The sequence below is a fragment of the Hesperophylax consimilis genome, chromosome 13 (genome assembly GCF_061612785.1).
Source record: "Hesperophylax consimilis isolate HC1 chromosome 13, BYU_Hcon_1.0, whole genome shotgun sequence".
Classification (NCBI taxonomy): domain Eukaryota; kingdom Metazoa; phylum Arthropoda; class Insecta; order Trichoptera; family Limnephilidae; genus Hesperophylax; species Hesperophylax consimilis.
The window spans coordinates 35116293-35142435 of record NC_142848.1 but is presented as its reverse complement, the minus strand read 5'-3'; the positions used below and the strand labels follow the sequence as shown (position 1 = coordinate 35142435).

Here is a 26143-nt window from a genome sequence, read left to right as displayed (position 1 = left end):
CTTCCTAGGTACCTGAGCCTTGTTCCCATCAAAGGGAGGACATTGTCAACATGGTGAATTGTAATCTCTTCATCCTCTTCACATATATGTACTGCGTCTATTTGTGTTTCCCACTCCCGACAGCTGCATTTATTTCCTGAGGTGGCAGTGTCCCGTTAGTAGTCCTACCAGTTCTCTCAGTGAATTGAAAGAACAATGATATTTAACTGTAATTTAACAATGAAATTTAAATTGCTGATATAGAAAACATTGTGAAGCAACTTAAAAGCTCTTCTCCTGGAATCGATAATATCAGAATGAGCGATATTAAAAAACATATATTAACATTAGGTCCAATTATAACCCATTTTGTAAACAGAATCTTATTTGAAGCAAAAATTCCAGATGATTTAAAATGTAGTATTATCAGACCCATTTATAAAGGAGGTGATCACACCTTTTTGGGTAATTATAGACCAATCAGTATTTTGCCATCACTCGAAAAAATTCTTGAAAAATACATTCAAATTAAATTAATAAAATATTTGGAAGATTTTTCTATTATTGATACTAACCAATATGGATTCCAAAAAAAAAGGGCACTGAAGTGCTACTTCAAAAGTTTGCCAGCTTGATAAATAATAATTTAAATAATAAACATCATGTATTAGTCTTATTTATAGATTATTCCAAGGCATTTGACACTATTAACCATAAAAAATTGTTGAAAATACTAGAAATCATAGGAATAAGAGGGAAACTTCTAAAGCTATTTGAAAATTATTTGAACAACAGGTGCATGCAAATAAAGCTTTTGAACACTTTAAGTAAAAAAAGAAAAATCTTAGCAGGTGTTCCTCAAGGTTCCATATTAGGTCCTATTTTATATATAATTTATGTATCTTTTATTAAATTTATTTTTAAACATGTAAAACACTTTGTGTACGCGGATGATACTGCATTGGTGTTGTCTTGTAGTGATTTGCAATTATCTATTGAACTTTTACAAAAAGATTACATTGAACTTTTAAAATGGTCTCACGACTCTGGCCTAATCATAAATGCAAAAAAAACTAAATTGATACACATTAGATCACCCAATGCCAAGGTAAATACTATTATACCCGAAATTAAAACACACAATTCAGATTGCCTACATGTTGGTATCCCTGCGTTGTGTACATGTGAAAATATTGAACTGGTTAAAAAATATGTTTATTTAGGTGTTATTATTGATTGTTTTTTCAAATGGGATTTACAGATAAATAAAGTCTGTGAACGACTGAGATCTATTATTAGTAGATTATATAAATTAAAATTTTATGTTCCAATATGCACACTTCGAATAATTTATTTATCACTAGCTGAATCTATCAAAAGGTATGGAATTACAGCTTGGGGATTTTCCTCTAAAACAAATATAAATCATGTTCAAGCAGTTCAAAATTCTCTTGTTAAATTATTAGCTAATAAAAGTTTATATGAACAAAGGCATAATGTTCCACACCTTTATCAAAATCTGAAAATCCTCTCGGTAAGAGCAATTATGTGGTATAAAATAATTTTTCAGCACATAAATAGCCCTATGTACATAAATAGACTGGAACACACTTACAATACTCGATTTACATTAAATGAAGGACTAATCGTACCAAAGCATGTAAACAAATATGGAAAAAGAACGCTAGACTACATGATACCAAATTGTTTAAATATGTTACCTGCAGAAATCAAAAAATGTACAAATATAAAAAGAAAATTTTTGTTGAAAAATTGGCTAGCTGAAAGAAATAGTTTGTACTAGACTCTAATACAAACTATTTCTAACTGCATACGCTTTAATTGTTTTTTGTTTTTATTTTTATTGTATTACACCTCTCATGATATGAATGTATACATTTGATATAATCTGTTTAAGTTAAAAGCACCCAATGACAAACTACTTTAAAGTAGTTTATTGGGACTTTTTGATTTTTGTATATTATTTTTGATATTTAATAAAAAAAAAAAAAAAAAAAAAAAAAAAAAAAAAAAAAAAAAAAAAAAAAAAAAAAAAAAAAAAACCTCTACTATGCTGATCTTTTTAACGCAATATATTTCATAATAAGGCATGTATGTATTAATTAAATGTATGTGTAATATGAAACTTCATGAATCACATAATGCGACATCCGGGTACAGGGCTGGATCTCATATCTGACAGCAGCGTTGAACAGTTTAAAAACATTGTACAAGACCTAGAAAGAAATGCACCCGTAAAAATGAAAAAAAAATTGTCCATATTTTGAGTTATTTGTACATAAGTCTCTTGTGGTCAGGAGATTAGGATTAAAAACATATTGATGTTTGTGATTGTGGTTATTGTTGTTATTAATTGACAATTGTTATTCTTATCAAAATTGAGAAAATAAGAATAACAAGTCTTACAAATTTTATCTAAACATACTCTTACATCGGTTATCTCTTCAGCAGAATGGATCAATGGTAGAAAAACATTTGAGGAATCTTCTTCGGTGGAGGTCAAAGTGGTGTGCGGGGGTAATTTAGCCAACCAAAGGCATCGAGAGTCACTTGATTCAGCACAGATAAGCGTCCGAGAAGCTGATTAAGGGTTAATGTAGTTTGTAATTGTCCACATTCACACAATTTTGGGACATTCAGAGATTAGAGGAATAAAAAAGAAGCTCACGTTTGTACGATATCCTCCACATTGATGGGCTGCCCGTAATGCAGAGTGATCTTCTTGCGGAAGCGAAACATGTAAGGCTCCGTGTTGGGCAGCACCTGGTCCATGCCCTCGTGCCAGATGGGCACCACGAGCGGGATGCGCGGGGACTCATAGATAATGCGTCCCACACCCCACTTGAGGCGCATCTCCTCCTTCGTCATGTTCACGCGCCCCTCGGGGAATACATGCAACCACGAGCCTAGGCCCATCTGCTCGATGGCAAAGTCGATCGCCGGCTGGAAGGCAACATTATTATTATTATTGACAAGGTCTGCATAACTCCATCGTAACTTGTACACATGTCATAGGACAGTTGTGCTATCAATACTCGTGCAGCGACCAGAGTCCAGGCCCAGCTTCTCGATGGCAAACTGCCGGCTGGAAGGCAACAGACTTTTTTGCCGACAAGAAATAAAATTGTTAACACACAAATTTCTCTCAATGCATTTTTGTAAGAACTGAATTATAAACATGATTAAAATTATTCATGACAATACATCATAATAGCGATGAGTCATTAGTTCACGAACAAGCAGCATAATTGAATTTGCTCCTTTTGATGAGCCGTATTCGTAAGACTCACAGTAAACTGTGCCTGTACAATTGAATGGTAACTCGAATTGTTATTACATACTCGAAGGCGCGAACGGTGTCTGTCAGTTCCACATCTGGACTTGGGCATATGTACATACACCTACCGACATAGCATCTTATTTTCTTGCGGTACGAGGCTGGGTACCGGTACCAAGCATCGTACGGTCATTCATATACTTAAGCTGGGGAGCTGGGAGCCGTATCGGAGGAGTCATATCGGCCAATTCGTATCCCGGCTCCCCTTCAATTGTGTAGACTCTTTGAGTTGTATGAAAATATTGAGCTGGTACTGTGACTCCCGCTCCCAATAATCAATCATGACCTATCGCTACACCATACGAAAACAATTAAAAACATAATTACGTAATCGGCTGGAGACAAATCTGATGCTCTAATGGGAGGTATGAGGGTTAGAAGTGAAGGTCACCTGATTGACTCCGGTTCCTCGCACCACTGGTATGCACTTTCCAAGGGAGAAGAAGATGGAGTGAATCACGTTGGTGAAGCAGATGTCGTGGGCGGTGAGGGCCCATCGCAGGTTCTTGCGTGAGCAGAGGTAACGGACCTTGAGCGGCCCTGTTATCAGAAATTATAATATATTAATAATGTAATCAATGCAAACAATATTGACTAACTCTCATCTCAGAAATTAACTAAGTGATTAATTAATTTCATACCTCTATATATTAATAAAGAAACCTATAAACTGCTTACTGCGGTTTAAAGAAAATTAATCCACTTAGATTTCACCGTATATCCCATTTTTTAAGATTCATAAATAAATTTTAAAACAATTGAAATTTTTTTAATAAATCACCTACCCAATTTTAGGTAGCCATCGCTCGAGTGGTTAATTGGGAGAAACATTGCATAAGGAAAACAATTTTATTTTTAATTACATCTACTGCACTAAATTATTTAAGCTGGGAGGAAAGGCTTATGAGAAAGTGTGTGTTTGAAAAATCTAACTTCAAATCACAAGTATAATAAATTATTATTATGGAACAGGAAGACAACTCTAAACAAGAATAGCAAAGTAGTTAGTTTTAACAGATGAATTATTATTGGAGGGAAAATACAGTTTTGGAAGAGAGACTAATTTTTATTATTTATTTATTGCATCTCACTATACATAAAACACATTTTTTTTCACATAAAAATCATCCTCACTAGGACTAAGCCTGTATCGAGGTTAACAATTTACATTTGAGTGAAGCAAACATAAGAGTAATCACAAACATAAAGTAATTCTACATACAAACACAAAATATTTCAAAATTAAAGAAAAAATAAGTATTAGATGTGTTACCAGATGGGTAATTTGACAGTATATAAATATATACTAATGTAATAAATATTTTATTATCTTCCTTTTTAATAAGAAATAGAACTTCATTTATACATTAAGTAGAATGAAGTTAGTCTAAAGTAAAGGTGTTTAAAAGAGAGTATGAAAACAGTGAGCAATACAGGGTGCCCGGGGGTAAAGTGCACTAACTTCGAGGGAAGAGAACTAAATAACTTTTTTCGAAATTCCAACATTTGAAGGTAGTTTCTAGGTTAAAAAGTTGAATTACAACACTCAAATCAATATACCATGCTGTCTGCCAATCCATATTAGCATACGGCATTATCATTTGGGGTGGCTGTACTCAAACTATTATTGATCCTCTGAAAAAGCACAAAAAATAGTAATACATACGTGTTGTCAACAAGCGACGCGACCATATATCCCTCAATTCGACTTTTATCAAGTATTATGTCTCAAATATACCTCAACTTCATTTAATATACATTTCTTGTACAAAAATATAATTAAAAAAACACTATCACAATCACACCACCAGAAATATAAACAAACGACAGTACAATGTACCTAAACCTCATACTACATCAGCATAAAGACAATTCACCTACCTAGCTCCCAAAAACTTCAACCTTCTTCTTCTTCTAAAATCCGAAAGTCTCAACTCCATACTTTCAAAACACAAATAACTCTATGGATTCTTACATCTGCAATACATTTTAATTACAACACCCATACATTCTACACTTTAACCCCCTAATCTCCTTCCACACAACTCTCACATTCCTCATTTGACTTGATTCATATAAAATATAATACTTATCAATGTTTACACATTTCTGGAGGGGATTTTTTGCGCTGGCGCTACGCTGTCTTCGGGCGAAAATAAAGGTCCAGTGCGAATTTCTTTAATTTGTTTTAATAAAAATTTCTACGTAGTAACTCAGAATACCCTAACTATAAAAATACTGAACGAAAATCGAATATTATTTGAAATGCAACTCAATTAACCTTGTAATCTGTTTATTACAGTCCGCCTATCGGTATTTGCACATACCTGCTTTCTTTAAATACGCCCGACATCTCTCGCTCCCTTGCACATAGGAGTTGAGTGGGTGCGGAACAGAGAAAGGGATTCGAATCGGGTTTCACGGTCATAAAAATCCTCATTCAAAGAATTGAATTATTTCACTAACAAATAATATATTATCCTTTTGTTGAAATACCGATGTAAACGAAAGGCACGAAAATAAATTTTAAAAAGACTTGCTTTACGATTCAATAATTATGTACATATAGTTGGGACTTTTACAAAGAGATTGGTATATAATATTCATGTAACAACATTTAAAATGTCTTTTCTGCCATTGAAATGCGGCCGGCGCAAAAGGTAAAAATACCCTTCCCGTCCTTGAGCAACAATCGACCGAATGGGTAGAAATACCTTTCCCATCCGAAGTGTGTTAATAATACAACCACTGATCTCTATAATATTTGGCTAATTTATATAGCGCCGTTTTTGTGACAAATCACCTCAAGGGCGCTGTGAATAGTACAAAATAAAGTCGCTTTTCGCATCTGCCCGTTTGTTAATCATGTTTTAGAAGAACTAAAGGAACAAACAGACAGACGCGGATAGTGAATATGTTTTATACTATTTAGAGATACCAATGTATTGTCACGATTACGAATTTACTAAAAGTTTATCAGGAAAGTATTCCCGAACATTCCAGAATGTTTCGGGATGTTTTGGACTAGAGGGCGAAACTTCCATCCCTTATATCTTACACTGAATAATAATATTTCACTTACTGAATAATTTTAAGAATTCGTTTTATTAATTGAAATACTTTTAACTTAACACATGTAATGCAAATATCCACAAGAAAAAAGTATTTATAGCACAACATTAGAAAAGTGAACTGGGAAACGTCATAAACTATGTGCGTCATAAGAATGACATTGACACAATAAATATGGATAAGCTATTTATGTAAATTTAAAACTAGATAATGACTACTAGTATGTTATTTTTCTAATACTTCATAAATTACTGGGTATAAACAAACAATAATGACCTGTTTACAATGTGTTTGATATTATATTTTGAAGACCAGGGATGGATGAGAGCAGTTAACACCAAGGTGTCATGAGCGGGCGATAGAACACAATGTTATCATAGCAAAAAGCCAACAATGTGAAGAATTGGTGTAATTATAACTAGTTACAAGATAAAACTAATCATTATTGTAATTGGTTAAATTATCAATCTACCTTCAGAAACTTAATTAGAAATAGGAGGTTTAGTCTTTGAGTAAATATTTCCATTATTTATCTTTGACAATTAAATATGTTTTAATCTAAAAAGAGCATTGCAATTATATGGTTCAGGAACACCTAATTAATTGAAATTAATCAGGAAATTATTAATAAAATTTATTACATTTTTTAATATGAAAACCAACACAAACTGTTATAATAATATGATTCATTGTATTTTTATCATTCTGAAAAGACCTTGGTTGCTGTTTTATCAGAATTTTTTTTAGATAAAGATTATGTATGTTTTAAATATTTAGTTACTAGTGGTGGCTCCTTACTTTTGCAAATGCTTTAAAAAAAATGATTATTGATGTTGTTGTAGTCGAAAACGTAAGCATTTTATTTTTTTTGAAAATTTGGTTTTTTGTATGAAGATTTTCAGGATGTCCTTGCGGCGCATGGCCAAACTCAAATCTTGCAAATCTTTTTACAAAAAAAAGTATTTTGGAAAAACAAAAATCGTTTTTGACTAAACAACATCAATAACGTCGAATTTTTTGAACTTAACAATATATCACAATCTAAACTCAAGAGCCGCGTCTGGTAGTTACTAGAGATATTTAATATGTATATACTAAACAATAATTAGGCAGCAACAACAGTTAGAATACAAAGTTTTATTGACATGATACCTCTTGCAGGAAGACAATCGCGCACAAATGAGTAACAGGTTATGTCGGGTTAATTTCAAACTTACGTCGCCATCTTAGTCTGGTTTTAAAGAGGAAGGATAAAAGTTTATGCCAGTACTGCTCTCTATCTCAGAAACAAGTTTTGGGTTCAAGAGGGGTGTATGTTACAACTCATCCTGGACTCCAAGTGTGTAACTCAAAAACCCAAAAGATACGAACCTGTGATTTTCAAAATGTTTGAAAGGTCCTAATTTTCCTAAAATGTCACGATATGTGAGGGCAAAGTTCAAGCAAAATACAGGGCCTGGACAAAAAACCAATGCGCAGTTCTGCCATGAATACAGGCAACGTAAGTGCGCTCTGATAAATCAGGCGGCATCTGACGAGCCTGGGTCTCAAGCAGTGGCGGCTGGTCGCATAGTGCGTTCGTGTGCAGCACTATCTAAATTGTAATGGCTAAAATTAATTTATAATATCTTACTGAAGACTATAAAATCTATAAAAATCATTTAAAAATATTACTTACAAATACAATGCAATGAATATTGTCAGGGAGAGTGATTTTAATCTCTCCAAGTATAAAGTATGGCCGCTGCGCGGCGCTCGAATCTGCCGTGTGCAGAGATTTGCAAACGGACGAAAATACGTTTTTGTATGTATTTTTTAAAACACTGCGAGCGCGTCAATCTAGCCATTTGTACCAGGGATTAGCTGATTCTCGTGTGACACACGCAGCCGACATAACCCGATGATTGCCGAAGATTACCGATTGATGAACCTTGACCCGAGGTTACACGAACACATCCGAAGTTCGTCGAACTTCATCGATAGTGGACAATAGATCACAGATTACAGATTAGATAGTTGATTTATGTCACAGATCAGCTAGCGTCGTTATCGCGAGCCGTGACGTAATTATTGTCATTGTTTTGGTATTGATTTATCGAGTAATTTGATCAAGCTAAATACTGAACTTAATCCTTTTAATTTGTAACTTTATAAGAAATAAAAATGAGTGTAATCAGTGTCGAATATATAAGAAATAATAACAGTTTGTTTGAAAATAAATTATTAATTATAATATTAATTGAAAAATGCATTCAGACAGTTCGTGATTCCATAGACCGAACAGAGGTGAGCCCAAAGCAAAAAGAAATAAAACGGTGAACTATGCAACTTGCATCGAAGTATGTGATATTATCTTACTACAGATCAAAGACAGATTCGAGTTTACCAACCATTTATTAGCATCAAAATTATTTGATTGTGAACACTTTACTCAATATAAAGAAAACTTTCCTCAAAGTGATTTCAATGAAACAGTGAACACGTACATCTTTTTAGATAAATTTAAATTGATAAATGTGCTATATATGGGAGAGATGATTCCTCTAACGCCGATGGTGCAGTGGCAATCTTGCAACTTTTTTATAAAAATAATTTAGTCGAGTCGTTTTCGGAGTGTGTGAAGCTTTTAAAAATAATATGTACATGTACATATTATTTTTAAAAGCTTCACACACTCCGAAAACGACTATACTTATGACATCTGTGGAAAGCGAAAGGTGTTTTTCTACCCTAAAACGAATTAAATAATTCTTGCAAAAAACGATGAGTCAAGACCGTTTGAATGCTTCATCTGTACCTACTTAGTATTGAAAAATAATTTTTGCAAACAATCCCAAATTTCACTTCAAAAGTGATAGAAGTTTTTGCTCTTCACAAACAACGTAGAATAGACCTTATCTACAAATAAGGTAGGTGGAATAAATATTTTTACCCATCTTTTTGTCATATTGTTTTTATTTTGGATTGTCAGTGAACCACCACCTTTTTAGGGCAGCGGCCGCCACTGGTCTCAAGTATAGATGCGAATTTCATTGCTGATGAGATGGAAAGTGCAATATTAATATTATTTAAGAGGTATTCAAAAGATTTCAAAGCCATATGTATCCTACTTGTAATTTTGCTGTTTAAAAAAACTAAACTCTTGTACCTCACAAGAGCGCCCCTGTCTGTACAGTGTAAAGGAAGGGGAGTAATGTCACCACCCCGTTAGGCGGCGTTGTGAGGCAGGTTAAGGTAGGGGCTGTAGGAAGGGATTTATTAATGCGGGTCTTGACGAAGCCCGGATAGTATGAAGGAGGAAAAACAGATCCGGCAACTCGTTCAAAGCCAATATCAACTATGAATGCGTGTTCCGCTTATGAAAAATATAATAAGTAAGTTTTTAAATATTTAATACCTGTAGAACAGACTCAGCATGCCCACATTGCAACAGTGCATTAGAGATGGAAATCGGTCTGTTAACAATGAATTGTCAATCAGATGGACCGCCCTCCTTTGCACAGAATCAAGTAGGTTTATCAAGTATTGTGGGGCTCTAGCCCAGAGGTGGCCCCCAAATTCAATTATTGGGCGCACTTAAGATTTGTATAGGGTTAGAAGCTGGTTACTGTTGAAGAATCTGCTAGCCCTATACAAGATGCCCAGTTTCTTGGTAGCCAGATTTACTAGGGCTTCTATAGAGCCCGATACTTGAGTCGGTCTGATATACTTACTCCAAGAATTTCAATGGAGTCTTTATTGGAGAAGGTGCTTCCATCAAATTGCACCAGACAGTCATTGATCTCCCTCTTTGCCGAAACCAGACACGATTGGGTCTTTGAGACGTTGAAAAGGACCAGGTTGGCCTACTACACGTTTTATTAACTCTAAACTCTGAAAAGCTTGTCTTTATTCACCATAATTTGCCATTAGTACCTAAACGGTCATGGTTTGGTATGGTTATGGTAATAAATGTTAAGATAAAATACAAATATTTCTGATTTTGCCTACTTGTTTTATTTACTTTTCAACTAACCGTCTTCGACTTGATATTAGGTTACTCTCCGGCATCTGAACAGGTAGTAAATAAAGTGGCTGGATACCAGATGGTAACCAGATTTCTCGTGTATCTCAACTCAATATGCATAAACAATCAAGCTTAAATCAGAGAATCAGCGATTTACTTTGTCCTTTATTTATTTATTTATTTATTGGATGATTTTTATAGCGCCGCTTTTGCGAAATATCACCTCAGGGGCGCTGTACAGTTAATGCAGATATTGCAAAAAAAATATATAAATATTACAAATTGAAATTGAAATTAAGTTAAATAAAATGAAGTACAGAAACAGGTGACACGGAGATGGAGAATCTGCTGCAAGAATCCTAGGTGGTGAGGAAACTGGACCAGCTGCTGCAGCGAGAGAGTCCACCGCGTCCACCAACAGTGCCAGCACGAGGTTCGTCATCCTTCCAGGTATGTGTCTGCTGCTAATAGAGCGCTGACACAATGTCCTCTCATGGATTCCAGACCTTGGCAGCACCGCTGTGACATTCGACGAAGGTAGAGGATGGAGACTCTGCAGCAAGAATTCCAGGTGGTGAGGAAACTGGACCAGCTACTGCAGCGAAAGAGTGCACCGCGCCACCAACAGTGCCAGCACGAGGTTCGTCATCCGTCCAGGTATGTGTCTGCTGCTAATTAAGCGCTGTCACAGTATCCTCACATAGATAACAAACCTTGGCAGCACCGCTGTGACGTTCCATCTCCTTGTACACTTGTTTCTGGTGATTATGTTAGTGGTGCATTGTTCCGAAATAAAAGGCGGCGGACGAGATAATAAATCACCTTGGGCACTTGTTAGGGCTTTCAGAGTTTCCAAGAATAACATTGAAAACATCTGGCGTACCTACAGTTATCGATTCTCGTCCCAAGTTCAACTTAAGCGAATTTAGAATATTTTTACCACAATTTTCGATTATTCATTTTTGAAACACTGCTCTCTAGTCACATTATTATTAAGTTCTGATTACTAATTGGTAAGTTAATTTAAAATGTTGATTCACTGATTTTTAAAATAACTTCAAAGGGATGTTGCCTCGTTTCCCTTGAAAATACTAAAAAAACACAAAGCGGTTGGAGACGGCATGACGCGTCCAGCTGCCACAAAGGGCGCTTCACAACTCGTTAGTATATCTTACCCCACAAACCCGGATCATCGAAGCAGGAGTGGTGATTTGATATGGTGATGAGGGGGGTGGATTCCGACCTCTTGAACATTCTCTCCATCATCTCCACATTGTGAACCGTCGTCTGGTTCAGCCAACCTGCAATATTGTTATTGACAAATTGTGAGAAATTACATTTATTAAAACCAAAAGAGTTGATGCACTGCCAACTATCATGTTTAACTTTTGTATTATTATTCCATATTGCGCTTCCTCCTTCGTTAGCCAACATTTCGGACAGCTTTACAGTGTCAAAGGTGTAAAAAATCAGGAAATGTAACATGGCATAATAACCCAAAAATTAATCACGATAATACTTTTGGCAGTGAAAATCTCAAATCATATCTAGATCCACTAAGTACAATTATCAATTAAAATAATGACTAAATGCCAAACATTTCTAATGAATATCTTATTGCGGAATAAAATTCTAGCGAAATTTCACCACCCGTGAGTAAGCTGTTGAGAAACTACCCGCCAAGTAACTTTAACCATAGCATTAACGTGGCAGTAAACCGACAACTATTTCACCACACCCAGTAGCACTCATTGATTGTAAGATCGAGTGTTGAATAGTTTAAACAGGCATCACTTGACAGGTGTAGTTACTCAGCAGTAGTGAAACAAGGATAATATATGCTACTCAATGAGTAGCGCTAATTGACAGTTTACTCAGAGGTGTTGAAATACCATGTAAGGGGGTAGTAATAATTCATCGCCATACTTCAAAATTGAAGTGTGTTCAATGGTACTGCAGGAAACTGAACACAATGTAATAAGGTAATATAAAAATATTAAATACTACCTTTGTTCAATCTAAGTGAAATTGGAGAATAACAAAGTGCCAGTCGAAGAAGAATGTCCTGGCTGAAGAGCCTATGAAAATGTACAGTTTTTGATAGCATGCCATTATTATTTATAGCGTCACGGTGCCGTCCAACCTCTGATAGAAAAAGCATTCATTTTTGTTTGTGGTATGGCTATGAAACTACATGTTTCTAAAATTTATCGATGGATCGTAAGTAAAGTAGTTTATCTGGAAAATTTTGATGAACAATGTTTTTCATTTATGACAAAATTACAAAATACAGTCGATTCCAATTAATTGGGACATATCGGGCTCACTCATTTTGTCTCAAATAAACGGCTGTCCCAAACAAGCAAAGTTTAAGAGATGTAGAAAAAAACGCATTTATTCAAGTTCTCTCAAATGTGTTTTTTAAATTTATAAAATTTAATTATAGAAAAATAATTATTAAAATAAAAATAATAACTATAGGTACATAAAATAGGAATAAATTAAATAACAGTAACCCAAAAAATTACTTCATACATTCAACAATTATCGATTATTACTTTTTTTTTCCCCTGAAACCAGCTTTATTTTTATAAGAAACGCTTTTTCCTTATGCTATGCATAAAAACTTGTCTCATAAACATTAGTTTGTTATTAAAAATATTAATATCGTCAAAACATTTCACCAATAAATGAAGATATAATATATCTCAACGCCATCTAGTGGGGAATTCGGAACTAACAAAGCCTTTCCCACAAAAATAAAGTTGGTTTTCAGGTGAAAAAAAAATGTAATAAGCGATAATTGTTGAATGAAAAATAATTAATGAACATATTGAATTATTTGGCGGGTTTTTAATAAGCTGACGTAGCTTAGTGGTTAGAGCAGCTGACCGGCAACCAGAAGGCTGCAGGTTCAATTCCCGTCGGCGGCATTTATTCTTTCAATTTGTATTTCAACTATTTCAGGAGAATAATTATTGCTTAATAAATGTGAAAATTCTTTCACTGAGAAATGTTTTGCACCGACTTCAGATCGGAACTTTTCCCAATTAAAGGGAATGTTGTCTCAGATATATTAGTACTACTTTCTTTATTCGGTAACTGTCCCTTTGGTTTTGGTTCAAATAACCGACTGTCCTGATAAACTGGTGTACCAATAAAGCGGAATCGACTGTAACACACTTCATTCAAAATTGGTTCATGCATGTCATGAATATGCAGATAAACTACTTACAATAGGTATTTTCGAAATGTGGACAGAAAGTCATTTAATCTTTGCACAACGAACTAATTTGATAAGAATGAAATCAACTTTAAGTTGTGGGCATGCAAAAATTATAAAACTAGATTAAAAAATCATATTTCATATTTCATTTGCAAACTTGTCGTAGTAGATAAAAATCGTTGCCTTAACAAAGGAGCTATCATTGTCAAACTACAGATAAAAAACATTCAACGTTTTTGTAAAAAAATCAATCAAAAACAAATCAGTATTACAGGTATTTAAGCTGAATAGATCACAAGCAAAAAAACATTGACAAAAACATTTATGTTGATGATCAAAGGCATATATATATAAAACAGTAATGTATGTACATTTATTTTTCCAGCTATTTGAAGAGTAAGCACCCAGATAATGCAATTATAATCGATGGTTTTTTTTAATTTATGATGAACCAAGCAGACGCCAAAACACCAATATGGAAATTTAGAAAAGGTTATTATGCGTTTAGACAGGCGCTTTTATGTTAGAAGTTAATTTTAAATAAAACTTATTGATTAAATCTAAAATAATGTTAGGCTACAAATACATGAGAACACAGCTAGGCTAGGTATTAGTTGAGTTGAAGTTTTCATACCAAGGGGGTCTCTCGTCTTCATTCCTGCGATCAGTAAAAAGGAAAAAACACAGTCTTAATAGTAGTTATTCGAATTTATAACTAAAACGAGTGAGCACTTAAAAAAACTAAATGTACCGTAATACAGGCTAAATTGGGGCAGAACTTTTTAAAACAATTTAAAAGGGTACTTTTAAAAAAATTCATTGATGGCACTTTGTGGAACAAGTTGAAAAATAACATTTTGTAATAATGGGTAGATACTATTTTTAACCAATAATTTAAAGGGTATCTATTTATTATTATGGGTAGGTACTTTTTTAAAACACGGTCCCGTTTAAGGGTACAGTAGGTACCGTTTTGTAATAATGTAGTTTGGACGGGTTTAGAACACTACTTTTTGAAAAAATTAATAAATTAACAGTTCCAGTTGGTTTTCAATGCCGTGAGAATTTTCAAAATGAAAATTAATGATTTATATATTATGTACAGGAATAAATCAAGTTCACTATATCAGTACAAAGTTTAGAGAAGTTCTAATGGAAAAGTCACTATGTTTTAATTTTTTTTTTAAACATAGTAACTTTTAGTACCATTAATCAGGAAAATTAGTTTCACAGTTTACTTTAAAAAATTGCAACTTGGTCTTACCAGTGGAAAAAAAATTATGATAATATTCATGCACACACACCAATCAATTAGTAAATCAATTTTCGAGGTCTCTGTGATTTAAAATGGTACTCATATAAATTTGTTACGGGTGAATTTAACAAAATGAGATTTTTTTATGCAACCAAAAACACAATAAATATATGGGACCCTGAGCCAGTGCAACTATGACAGTGAGTTGAAAGGAAATGAGGGAGGAAACAAAACGACAATGTTAATAACGACAGTAATATCATTAAATTTCACTAGTCTCTCACCAGTGCGCTACTGAGAGTATCTTCCACACTGGTACAAAGTACAAATAAACCTTTTTAAGTTACTAATTACTAACTAAGTGAAGTAATTTACACAAATTTATGCATAACTTTTTTTATATCGACGGGTTCCAGACTTGAAACATTCGCAAAAGTCGTCCCACTCTGATGCAGAACAAATTTATATATTTTTTTTATAGTTGTAAAATTGCTTTGTAGCATCCTTTGATTATGTAAATTATATATTAATCAAAAGCGGTGCAAACAAAGTATTTCATTTATATATATTTTTACGTCAATCCTTCTAATAAATGTTATAATGAAAACACATCACAACACCCAGACTAAAATTGCTTTGTAGCATCATTTTGATTATGTAAATTATATATTAATCAAAAGTGGTGCAAACAAAGTATTTCATTTATATATATATATTTTTATATCAATCCTTCTAATAAATGTTATAATGAAAACACATCATAACACCCAGACTATACAGGGTGTTAAGAGACGTAGGTACCCTACTTAACCCTTTGCACGCGGCCGTATCAACTGTTGTTACGGCAAAAAGTCCATACTCACACGCGGCTGTATCAACAATTGATACGGAAACTTTGAATGCCGATATTCCAGCGGTCTTTTGACATAAATTTATTTCCCGCTCGCTTGAACATTCGTAGAACTATCGCGATGCTGACATCTACAAGAATTTCTCGAAAATAAAATTGTATTTCATTAAAAAACATCGATAATCAAGTGAGCCTCTTTGCGCCTTCGAGTGCTATAGTTTACAATTTTGTCAGCAGATGGCGTTAGTTCAATTTTGTTTTTATATTAAGTGACATAAAATTTAAGTGTCCAGTTTTAGAAAAAGGTTTCAAAACAAAAAATGCTCATGGTGTCCCACTTGTGTCTATCAACGCAGTGGCCTAAGTACACACACGCCGAGTGAATGGCGGGACCACATTCAAAAGATACGGTACGTCTTTGTATGAATTTTTATGTTTTTGTTTTTATAAACATCTAAGAGTGTTGACACACGAGGATTTGTTATCATATTGTGGAGAATAATCTGTTCTGTCTATATAGTCCAATAAATCATGCCAGAATGCTATAATTTGACATTTAATTGCGTGCATAGGTATTTGAAAATATGTACCGCGTACGGGTATAGATAAAACGGAGCAAATTAACGCGTTCAAAAGGTTAAGTTAACCATTGATTCCTAAGATTATTTGGAGTAAAAAATGACTTTTTTTAACTAAAAATTAAACTATCCAATCGTTAAAGTCGGGATGGGGAGTTGGGTGATTATTCGACTGAGTGCCCAGTGACGACGTGTGAAAGATTTTTTGTTCTTTTAAAAAAAAAAACATCACCGGAGACATAATCTTTATTTCATTTCAAATAATGTCAGGAATTACTTTGGTTAACCCGTAGGAGCCAGCCAAAATATTTAATAAAAAAAAATACATTTTTGTTAAGGCCATCATGAAAACAATACCATACTCGATAAAGTGACATTTTTGTTAAGGCAAACATGAAGACAATACTATACTTGATAAAGTGACATTTTGATATTTGTGTTTAACAAACCCGGCAGAAGTAATATCCAAAGGCAAAATTAACGTATAAGGTCGAATTGCAGTGCTTCGTGACGTGCGTGAGCACAGTTCTTCAACACTGCAATTGCTGGGCTCTGGCTCCAAAGGGTTAAGTAAAGTTCAGGTATGTCTATTAACATTCTGTATACCAACTCGGCAGTCCACTGTAGACAAGAGGAATAATTATTACGAAAATGCATTGATTGTAAAATTTTACCACCACAGATATTTTTTCACATTGTACAAGAGATAATAAAACTCGTATGTAGTTATTATTATTTTATTTTTTATCCCCAACAGGTCACAACTCGTCGCTCTAGTTCGTTTTTGTCCAACAGACCATTTTTGGCGAAATTGAGTTAAGTGTGTAGTTGTTTTCAGAAAGCATTTATTTATACGATACAAGTGAAAAAAAAAAAAAAAACATTTTCAAGATGCAGTTTGTCTTAAGTCCACCAATATTAAACAACATTTTGAGCGTGTTTATCAAACACTTTGTCCTACATCCAAATTCAAAAAGTGTTTTCTGCATAATTTTAAACATTTGTAACGAATTTTACATAAAAATAATAATTTCTATCACTTTAAATCATTTTAGTAAGCTTAGCATTTTCATTGTATTTGCGTTTTTTGTAAAAAAAACTATGAAGCGCTATTTCTCCTGATTTACATTTTGGTCTGTTGGATAAAAACGAACTAGACAAACTGTCTGAAAGCAGTGGAAATAAGGCAAACACAATGTTTTTTAAAGTTTGATTATTATTTGTATTTCTTGCTGCAGAGAGCAATCCCTACGAGTTATAAAACTCATTTAAAGACTCTCATGTTGTGAGGCTAAAGGAAGTGTGGATGATGAAGAGGAAGGTCAGTGGAAAAGGGAAGGATATGGGTAAGAGGAAGGTGGCTATTCAGATCTGATACCAAACATGGCCAAAGCCATTTCAAGCAATGTTTCAATTCTGAATGGTGGTCTTATACCAGGGCGATACTGAGAGTATCTTCCACTCTGTGCCGAAAATATACTACATATTATTTTAAACGAGCAAATTGTGAAATAGCACAAATTGATCAAATAAAAATTTACTTGCGCACGCCGGGATTTGAAACCGCAATCTCCAGCTTGCTAGTCGAGAGCCTTACTCCGCGATCACAAAGACCGTCCAACACCATTTCAAGCGAAGTTTCGATTCTGAATGGAGGTCCTTCACTAGGGTGATACTGAAAGTATCTACCACTCTGGAGTACTCTTCAAGTATTGCTGAGAGTTAAAAAATCTTCTCCTATCAAATTATTTACAATTAACCATTTCAACAAAACAAAAACATAGTCAAATGCGTAGAAAAAATCTTTATCAAAGATGAGACATCTTATGTCTAATCAATAAAACAACACGTTATGCATTTCAAATTATTAACATAGAACAAAGAATAATATTATAAGATTATACATTTTTTATAAGCAAATAAGTTCTAAATGTGTGATAAAGTTATTTACAAGATTAAAAAGATCAATAGCCACATGAAAGGGATTCACGTGGAAGCAATATTTGTTTACTTTGAGGCAAATGCACACAAAGTTGTATGTTCAGTAGCAATCTATTTAAATCGATGGAAAGTTACACATGGGATTATTTATTTACGTATATCTTCTGTTAGGTTACAGGAGTCATTACAAAATCTGTGTTTACTTATTGTATCTATTTTGCCAATTGGGGGGGCGCCGACTTGTCAAGACGTCAAGGACCCAAGGCAGTGATAATAACCTAACGACTAACACAGCGCCCTTTAGAATTTTACCGGCGCCAGGTGCCATTTGGTACAGGGCCGGCCCTGGGGGTGTGTGGTGAGGCTGAATGGAATGGGAAGGGAAGGGGATGGGGAAGAGGAAAGATGGGGATTACCTGGCCTTTCAAACTTAGTCATCATACACGGCTAAAGCCATTTCAAACATTTTTTAGATTCTGAATGGTTGTTTTTGACCACGAGAGAATCATACTGAGAGAATCAAGCATTATGGAACAGACCACAAACATACCTATTATACAGGGTGTAACATGACGTACTCAACATACTTTAACAAACCATTCCTGAGATTATTTGTAATAAAGGTGTAGATATCATTTTGCTGTCCGGTGACATATTTTTTTTCAATTAAAACAAATAAATTAAAAAATTCTATCGAACGTCGCCAATCGATACAACCGGATCCTAACCTAACGTATCATGCTGTACGCGCTCTGTCTCATCTGAACGTTGCTGCTGGAACGAGACGGAGCGGAAATTTAAAATCGTTTGAAATCAACATAAAAATAAAATAAAAGTAATTTCATTATTGTAATTTTTTTCAAGAATACAAATAATAATCAGTGAAAATACCCAATCACTTGATATATCTTCCACATGGTGACCGGATATCTTATCAAAATGACAGTTCTTGACAGTTTTTGACGGCCGGCATAGTCCAGTGGTAACGCATTGGACTGCCATTCCGAAGGTCGCGGGTTCGAACCCGGCGTGCGCAAATAAATTTTATTTGATTAATTTGTGTTATTTCACAATTAATTAATTAAAATAATATATAGTATATTTGCGGCACGTTCCAGAGTGGAAGATACTACCAGTATCGCCCTGGTGTAAGACCACCATTCAGAATTGAAACGTTGCTCCAAATGGCTTTAGCCGTGTTTAGTGACTAGATCTGAATAGCCAGGTACTTCCCCACCTTTCTCTTTCCCTTCCCCACTTACCTTCAGTCTCACAACATACCCCAATTGGGGATGCCATAGTCTCACTGGCTCCAGACGGGAGCAGTTGGGACTCTTGTGAGGTATTCACTATAAAAAAAAAAAAAAAAAAAAAAGTTCAACACACCTACAAAAAGTGATATAAAGTCATGAAAAAGCAAAAACTAGGTTAAATAGGTTACATAGGTAAGTATTAACCTAGTTTATGTTTCATCACTTTTTAGAGGTGTGTTTCCCACGTCTACCTGACTTCTTCTATCATTCACTTAATATATACTTATACACATAAATAGTATCTATCTAATATATAATATATTTTAATCTCTGGGACAATATAAAATAAAAAATTTCAAAAATATATTTCAATTAAAAATAGGCATTTGTTATTCAATCACCCAATAGAAGTACTAAAAATTTTATAAATTTGAAATCGCTCTCCTGAAAAGTTGTTGTTTTTGACTTGTACTCTTTATGATTTGCATGATAGATATATTATTTTGACTTTCGTTTCTCCGTTCACCTACTCTACATGCCTAAACAAGCTTCCACTAATTAGAAAAAAAAAGTGGAAGTGGTCCTGCATGGAATTTAGACCTAAAACAACCTAATTCAAAGTGTAATGTGTGAACAACTATGAAATTTACCATTAAAAATGGGATATTTCCATAGACATCCAAATTGAAAGACTTGCCGTAACGTGAAATCTGGGTATCATTTCGAAAAGCTGCAGGAAAATCGTGTGACCAACTTTAAGGCACAGGAGAGTTTGAGAATGCTTTGAATAAACTACAACATCAGTCGTGCACTGACAGCCGAAGAGTGCACATTGAAATAACCAGACTAGTAAAGTTAGCTAAAATAATCCAAAGGTTTGGAAATTGATTTCTTTTTTGAAAATCACAGAAAGGGAAACCCCGCCTCCCGTGCTCTTCGCTACTTGGTTTGTTCCCTTTTCCCTGATTGGCTGGTCTATCAATTCGAATGTCTATGGATATTTCTAATTTCAAAGGTTTATTTATGAAAATTAAACTGAATAAATACTTCACGTTAAGCGCATTTCAATGCAAGATACAGTCACATTAAATGCAATAATGCTTATAATGGAAACCACAATGTGACACAACAATATGTCATTTAGCGAAACCTATCGGTGTCTGTCAATGGTTTCATTAAATTGTGTGATAGGAGGTCACTGAGACGCGGCATTGAATAAATTTACACAATTCAATAGAGCGAGTTCAATTGCGATTTCAGTTTTTACCTGAAAGTACAATAGATTAAAAATACTTTGACCTGTAAGTTTTTCGTTTCGTAAACATTTTCCGATCGGTGACAAAAGAATAATTCACATTGAAAACGAAAGTTTGTAAGTATTCACTTTTTACATACATAATTAATAAGATCATTCTATGCAAATGGTTGCAGGAACCGTAAAACTGTCTTAACACTTGTGAAGGGTGATAGATATTCTCACAATTGCCAGACAACCATTCAGAATTGAAACAGTTGGTGACCAGATCTGAATAGCTAGGTGCTTCCCACCCTTCCTCTTTCACACCTACTTCTCTTCCCTACTTCCTTCCGGTTCACAATGTATCCCAATTGTTGGGGATGCCATAGTCTCATTGGCTTCGAACAGATGGGAATAGTTGCAACTCTTGTGCAGAATTCACATAAAATTAAAAACAAACGACAACATAGTACATCAAATAGGTTCCTTTACCCTTAGTATGCCAGCTAAAATGCTGAGCGACCCGCCATGCGCCACCTGATACTATTTTCGTAATAACTTACCTGTTTTTTGCAATTTTGTAAATTGAACCTTCATACCAAATAATGAGTTCATACAGGGTAAAGAGCAATGTAAAGAGTACTAACATGAGGAGGTGATTCTACATGATTATGCGAGTAAAAACGGTGAACAACTTTTTTACCAACGTATTAAGGTAGTTTTCAGTTAAATAAGTTGAAGTGTTTATATTGAAAAATATTTTTGAATGGGAAAAAAACAATGGAATTTCGAAAAAATTATTCATCTTTTTTACTTCTACCATCATTTAAAATCGCCTCCCGAAGTTAGTGAACTTGATCTCCGGACACCCTGTATATTTATAAAAATCGTATATATCTATCATTTGTAGTATTCCCAGGATAACTTCTTATAGTCAATAAATGAGTTTTTTTGTCTCTAATATTATTAAAAAAAAATATATATAATGAAGAAATACAAAAATATTCTTGAGTTTTATTATATTTTGCAGCTAAATAAGCATCCTTCCCGATAAAAATAGGTCATAATATGAGGCCACAGAAATAAATACAATGGCTTATCTATGACTTTTGAAAATGAAAGATACATTATTTCCTTGCCAAGCGAATAAAATTTACTTTAGTACGCGAGGATAATTTTGTAAGGTTCAAAATACTATAAAATCGAGGCAAGTGCAGTGAAATACTAGCAAATCCAAGGTGGATTCGCTGGCATTTCAAGGGTTAATAGCTTTTAGTCATCTTCGCCTTGTTCTGGTGCCCTCTCCAATTGGAAGTTGGCTATCATCAGGGATTTCACCAGAATCGAGCAATTTAAATTATCCATAAAAATAAATAACAAAATAATAATAATCATTTTTACAAAAATATATGTACAAATTGCACCATGTATTAAATATATGTCCGGATTGCACCACATATTAAATATATGTACGGATTACACCACATATTAAATATATGTACGGATTACACCACATATTAAATATATGTACGGATTGCACCACGTATTAAATATATGTACTGATCGAACGATGTATTGACCTTTAGCATTTTCCACTGAACTTTTGAGATGTTTTGTTTATCACAATTGTAAAAAGTCAAATCGTTTGTATGCAAGTCAAAGTCATTATTACATTATGACGATTGTGCCTATTGTACTTTATTTTTAATGATGGCACAATGATCAGATATAATAATTAGATATATAAACAAGTTGATACAAAGTGCAATCATCTGGTAATTTAATCTTAGGACCCTAGCATATGACAAAAGAGGTCAAAAAAGGTTGTAAACAGTCATTCAATGCTTTTGTAGTCACAAAACCAAAGTACAGAATCTGTTAATTCAAATTTTGATGGTGTACTGTTTATACAGTGTCCGGAAATTCAGGTACAAGCGAGAGAAACTGGCGAATAACATCACATAGAAGACCCAAAAAAAAGTGTTTCGATTGGAGGATTAGGATTTTTTTTTAAACTTTATCCATTGTTTTTAAAAATTTTGGAGCTGCGTCTATGCATTTTGAAAGACTTTAAACCGCTGATAATCCATAAAAAATGTAATGCTGGATGCCGTATCCTTAAGGCTACATCGGCACACCAAAGGTAAATCAACTCAAGTACACATCTTAACAAAATAGATTTATTTAATATTAATTTATTAAAACCACAGCAATAACAAACCAAAAAGTACAAATAACAATTTTTTTAGTTTTATTTTGTATAATTCCATTTTAATTTTATATATTTTTAATAAATTTTTAAAATTTCATTTGTAAATAAGTTCTGCCATAATAATTATTACATGTGACAGCTGTTTTGCCTTCCAAAGGCATTATCAAACTGATCAGATCTTGGGGTAATTTAATAAGAAAAAAAGTCTTTATAAATCTGTCCCACAATAAATGTTATGCATAAAAAAAACTAAATCTTCGCTTGACAGAATTTTTCCAAAATTCTCTAGATAAGCAATTAGATAATAACGGAATTATAATAATTTTTGTAGCGCCGTTTCTGTGAGAAAATCACCTCCAGGGCGCAAGAGCATACATCTGTCTTCTGATCTCATCAAATATCAAAGTGATGGGCGGTCTGTTTTTGTTTTATTAATTTTTTCCTTCATTATGTTTTCAATGTTCTTAACGGCCGCCATGGTCAAAGGGTAAGGCTCTATTGCTTATAGCAAGCTGGAGGTCGCGAGTTCAAATCCCGGCGTGTGCAAGTAAATTTTGTTTGTGAGAAATAACACAAATTAATCATTGAAAATAATATTATAAAGTTTCAGAGTGGACGATATTCTCAGTATCGCCCTGGTGTAAGACCACCACGCAAAATTTAAACGTTGCTTGAAATGGCTTTGGCCGTGTTTGGTGGCCAGATCTGAATAGCCAGGTACTTCCCCACCATCCTCTTCCCCATCTCCTCCCCCTCCCCACTACCTTCAGCTTCACAACATACCCCATTTGGGGATGCCATAGTCTCACGGTTGGGAGCAGACTCTTTACGGTTTCACATAAAACAAGTTTATTTATTTATTTGTAATCTACCTAAGTCGCCAAATACCTTCTTTGCTCCGTACAACAACAATAATACCGTTCAAGAGTCCCTACTGCCCCGAGCCAGTGGGTATCTCCAACCAATTGAACCTGACGGGAGTGAGAAGTAAGAAGGAGGGAGAAGTAAGGAGTGAGAGTGAAAGACGAAGGTTGGGAAGTACCTGGCTAATCAGATCTGGTCACCAATCACGGCTAAAACCATTTCAAGCTACGTTTTGATCCTGGATGGTGATCTACCACCAGAGCGACACAGATTTTTTTAATTGTCAAATAAACTGTTTCTTTTTTGTTACAACCAAAAGTAATTAGTTTTTACACATGGTGTCCAGAACTCGCATTACAAGCAGGAAACATCGTATTTGGAGTCAATTTTGTGGTATAACTTTTGATGATTTGAATAATTAACAATACCTCTATTTTTTTATGCATTGCACTGTTTATAAAACAGATTACATAGAATGGAAACCTTTGCAAAGGTTCACAGATAAAATCAAACGATCGAGATAAAATTTATTCTTCAGAATACCTACATTGAATTTTAAATTCAACCAATTTCAATTATATTATTATAGCTGTGTTATATTTTAAGTAAATATTCGAGATGCTGGTTACTATTAATTAAATTATTTTAAATGGCTGTCATTCCATACAACTAAAGAGAATTTTCATTTTATAAATGAAAATTAGAATGTTAAAATAAAAAAATTCCAAATGCAGATAGTTGTCTTTTATAGTAATTAAGGTGAATCAAAAGTATTTGTTTTAAAAAAGATCGTATCAAGCGTGGCCAGCGATTAACATCCATAATTTCATTCAGAATTAAACTTATCAATAATTTGCAAGGTTTGGATCTTAGTCCACTTCAAATATTATACAGTATTGAGTGAATGGCAGTTTTATCAATTGTCAATTAATCAACCTTGAATTGACAAGGAAAATCAGTTAGAAAAACAGATTTTAGGGATTATAATCAATCATTTAAAATATTTGATTTGATGGAAAGGGAAAATCATTTCAAATAATATAATTATGATTTCGAGAGAAGTTATGTTGTTAGTGAAGAAAGTAAAGTAGACTGCTCCCAGTTTTAAAATATCATACGACAGAAGTTTATTCTCAGCTTAATTAAGTTGAAATGTCAGTCAGGCTCAGTAATTTATTTGTATCTTTGTCTTGCATTGTATTGTCATTCGAGTTTTCATTTTTTTTTCAAATGAAACAATCGCCGGGGTGAAAAATTCAAGAAAACGATAACACTGTAAACATAATTAATTAAAAGTTAATGTATTCATGAATATAATATTATTATTCATGGTGCATTCCGCAGGCTAGCACACTGGATTACGTAAATACGAGGAAACAAGAACATGAAATCCTAACCTGTAATAACTTTCGTAACAATTCCAACAAATGCAATGGTGAGGCTACTGGCGCAATTCCAAAACGCGCCAGGTTTTCGCAGTTTTGGAATTATCCAGTTTATGTCGTAGGTCATTTTTAAAAGCACAGTTTAATTTACAAAATCACCAACATGTTCACTATTATTTGACACTTCGTACGGCCAGCGCGAACGAAGGCATAATTTGGATAATATATCGCAAATGTAAATAACTTCACACTTCACACCACTCGGAACTTCGCGAAGGAAACACAGATGTCATCAACTTGCCGCTCTATTTCGAAAACTGCGCTGTTCACCGATAAATTTCACTTGTTTACAATTTAATTTTTATTTGTTTATTTAAATGTTTATTATTTTCATTGTGGATTTATAATGGCGCACCGGCTGCGATGGTACGGCGCTTTACTGAATGATTTTGACTTTTGACGTCCGAACTCCGAACAAAACAAGTTTTCCTTCGTATTATGAAAGTCGTACGCGGAACAAATGCCGCTGTTCCTTTTTACGCAAATGTCGCAGATATTGTATTATTATGAAATGAAATACGCGCAGGAAGGCTATTGATACGTGGGTATTCGACGAAGATTAAATAACAAATGTGATTGCGGTGTTGGATCGTTTTTATCGAGGCCGCCTGTGTGTATATTATTACCAAAGTACCGTGTGGCGTAATTTGCCCAACCTTTACATTGATTTTGATTAGTTAGGTAAGGTACTATTCATTTTCTCCAACTTTAATATTGTTTTTTTTTTTAATGTTATAATATTGAATGAACGATCAATCCATGGATCGATCATTACTGACTTTGTAAAAAATATTAAGTTCCCGGTGTTTATTAAATTCTGAGGTAAATCTACTTATAGCACATTATAGACAATTATAGGCAATAACG

General features: G+C 34.0%; 1 protein-coding gene across 3 annotated transcripts in view; it reads right to left on the bottom strand.

Annotated features, from left to right (window-relative positions):
• The window catches only part of Taz (tafazzin, phospholipid-lysophospholipid transacylase), a 30175-nt gene extending 4566 nt beyond the window's left edge, over positions 1 to 25609 (bottom strand). Inside the window, exons 1-5 of one of the 3 annotated variants that reach the window (XM_089639063.1) lie at positions 25229 to 25609; positions 14276 to 14299; positions 11591 to 11716; positions 3729 to 3877; positions 2669 to 2943 (exon numbers count right to left, since the gene is read on the bottom strand). In XM_089639063.1, coding sequence (XP_089495189.1) covers positions 2669 to 2943; positions 3729 to 3877; positions 11591 to 11716; positions 14276 to 14299; positions 25229 to 25343 — 689 coding nt within the window. In that variant the 5' untranslated portion in view covers positions 25344 to 25609. Of the gene's footprint in view, positions 1 to 2668; positions 2944 to 3728; positions 3878 to 11590; positions 12083 to 14275; positions 14300 to 25228 lie in introns of those variants that run through there. The other 2 variants (XM_089639065.1, XM_089639062.1) reach the window with 2 other exon arrangements.
• Positions 25610 to 26143: the final 534 nt, after the last annotated feature.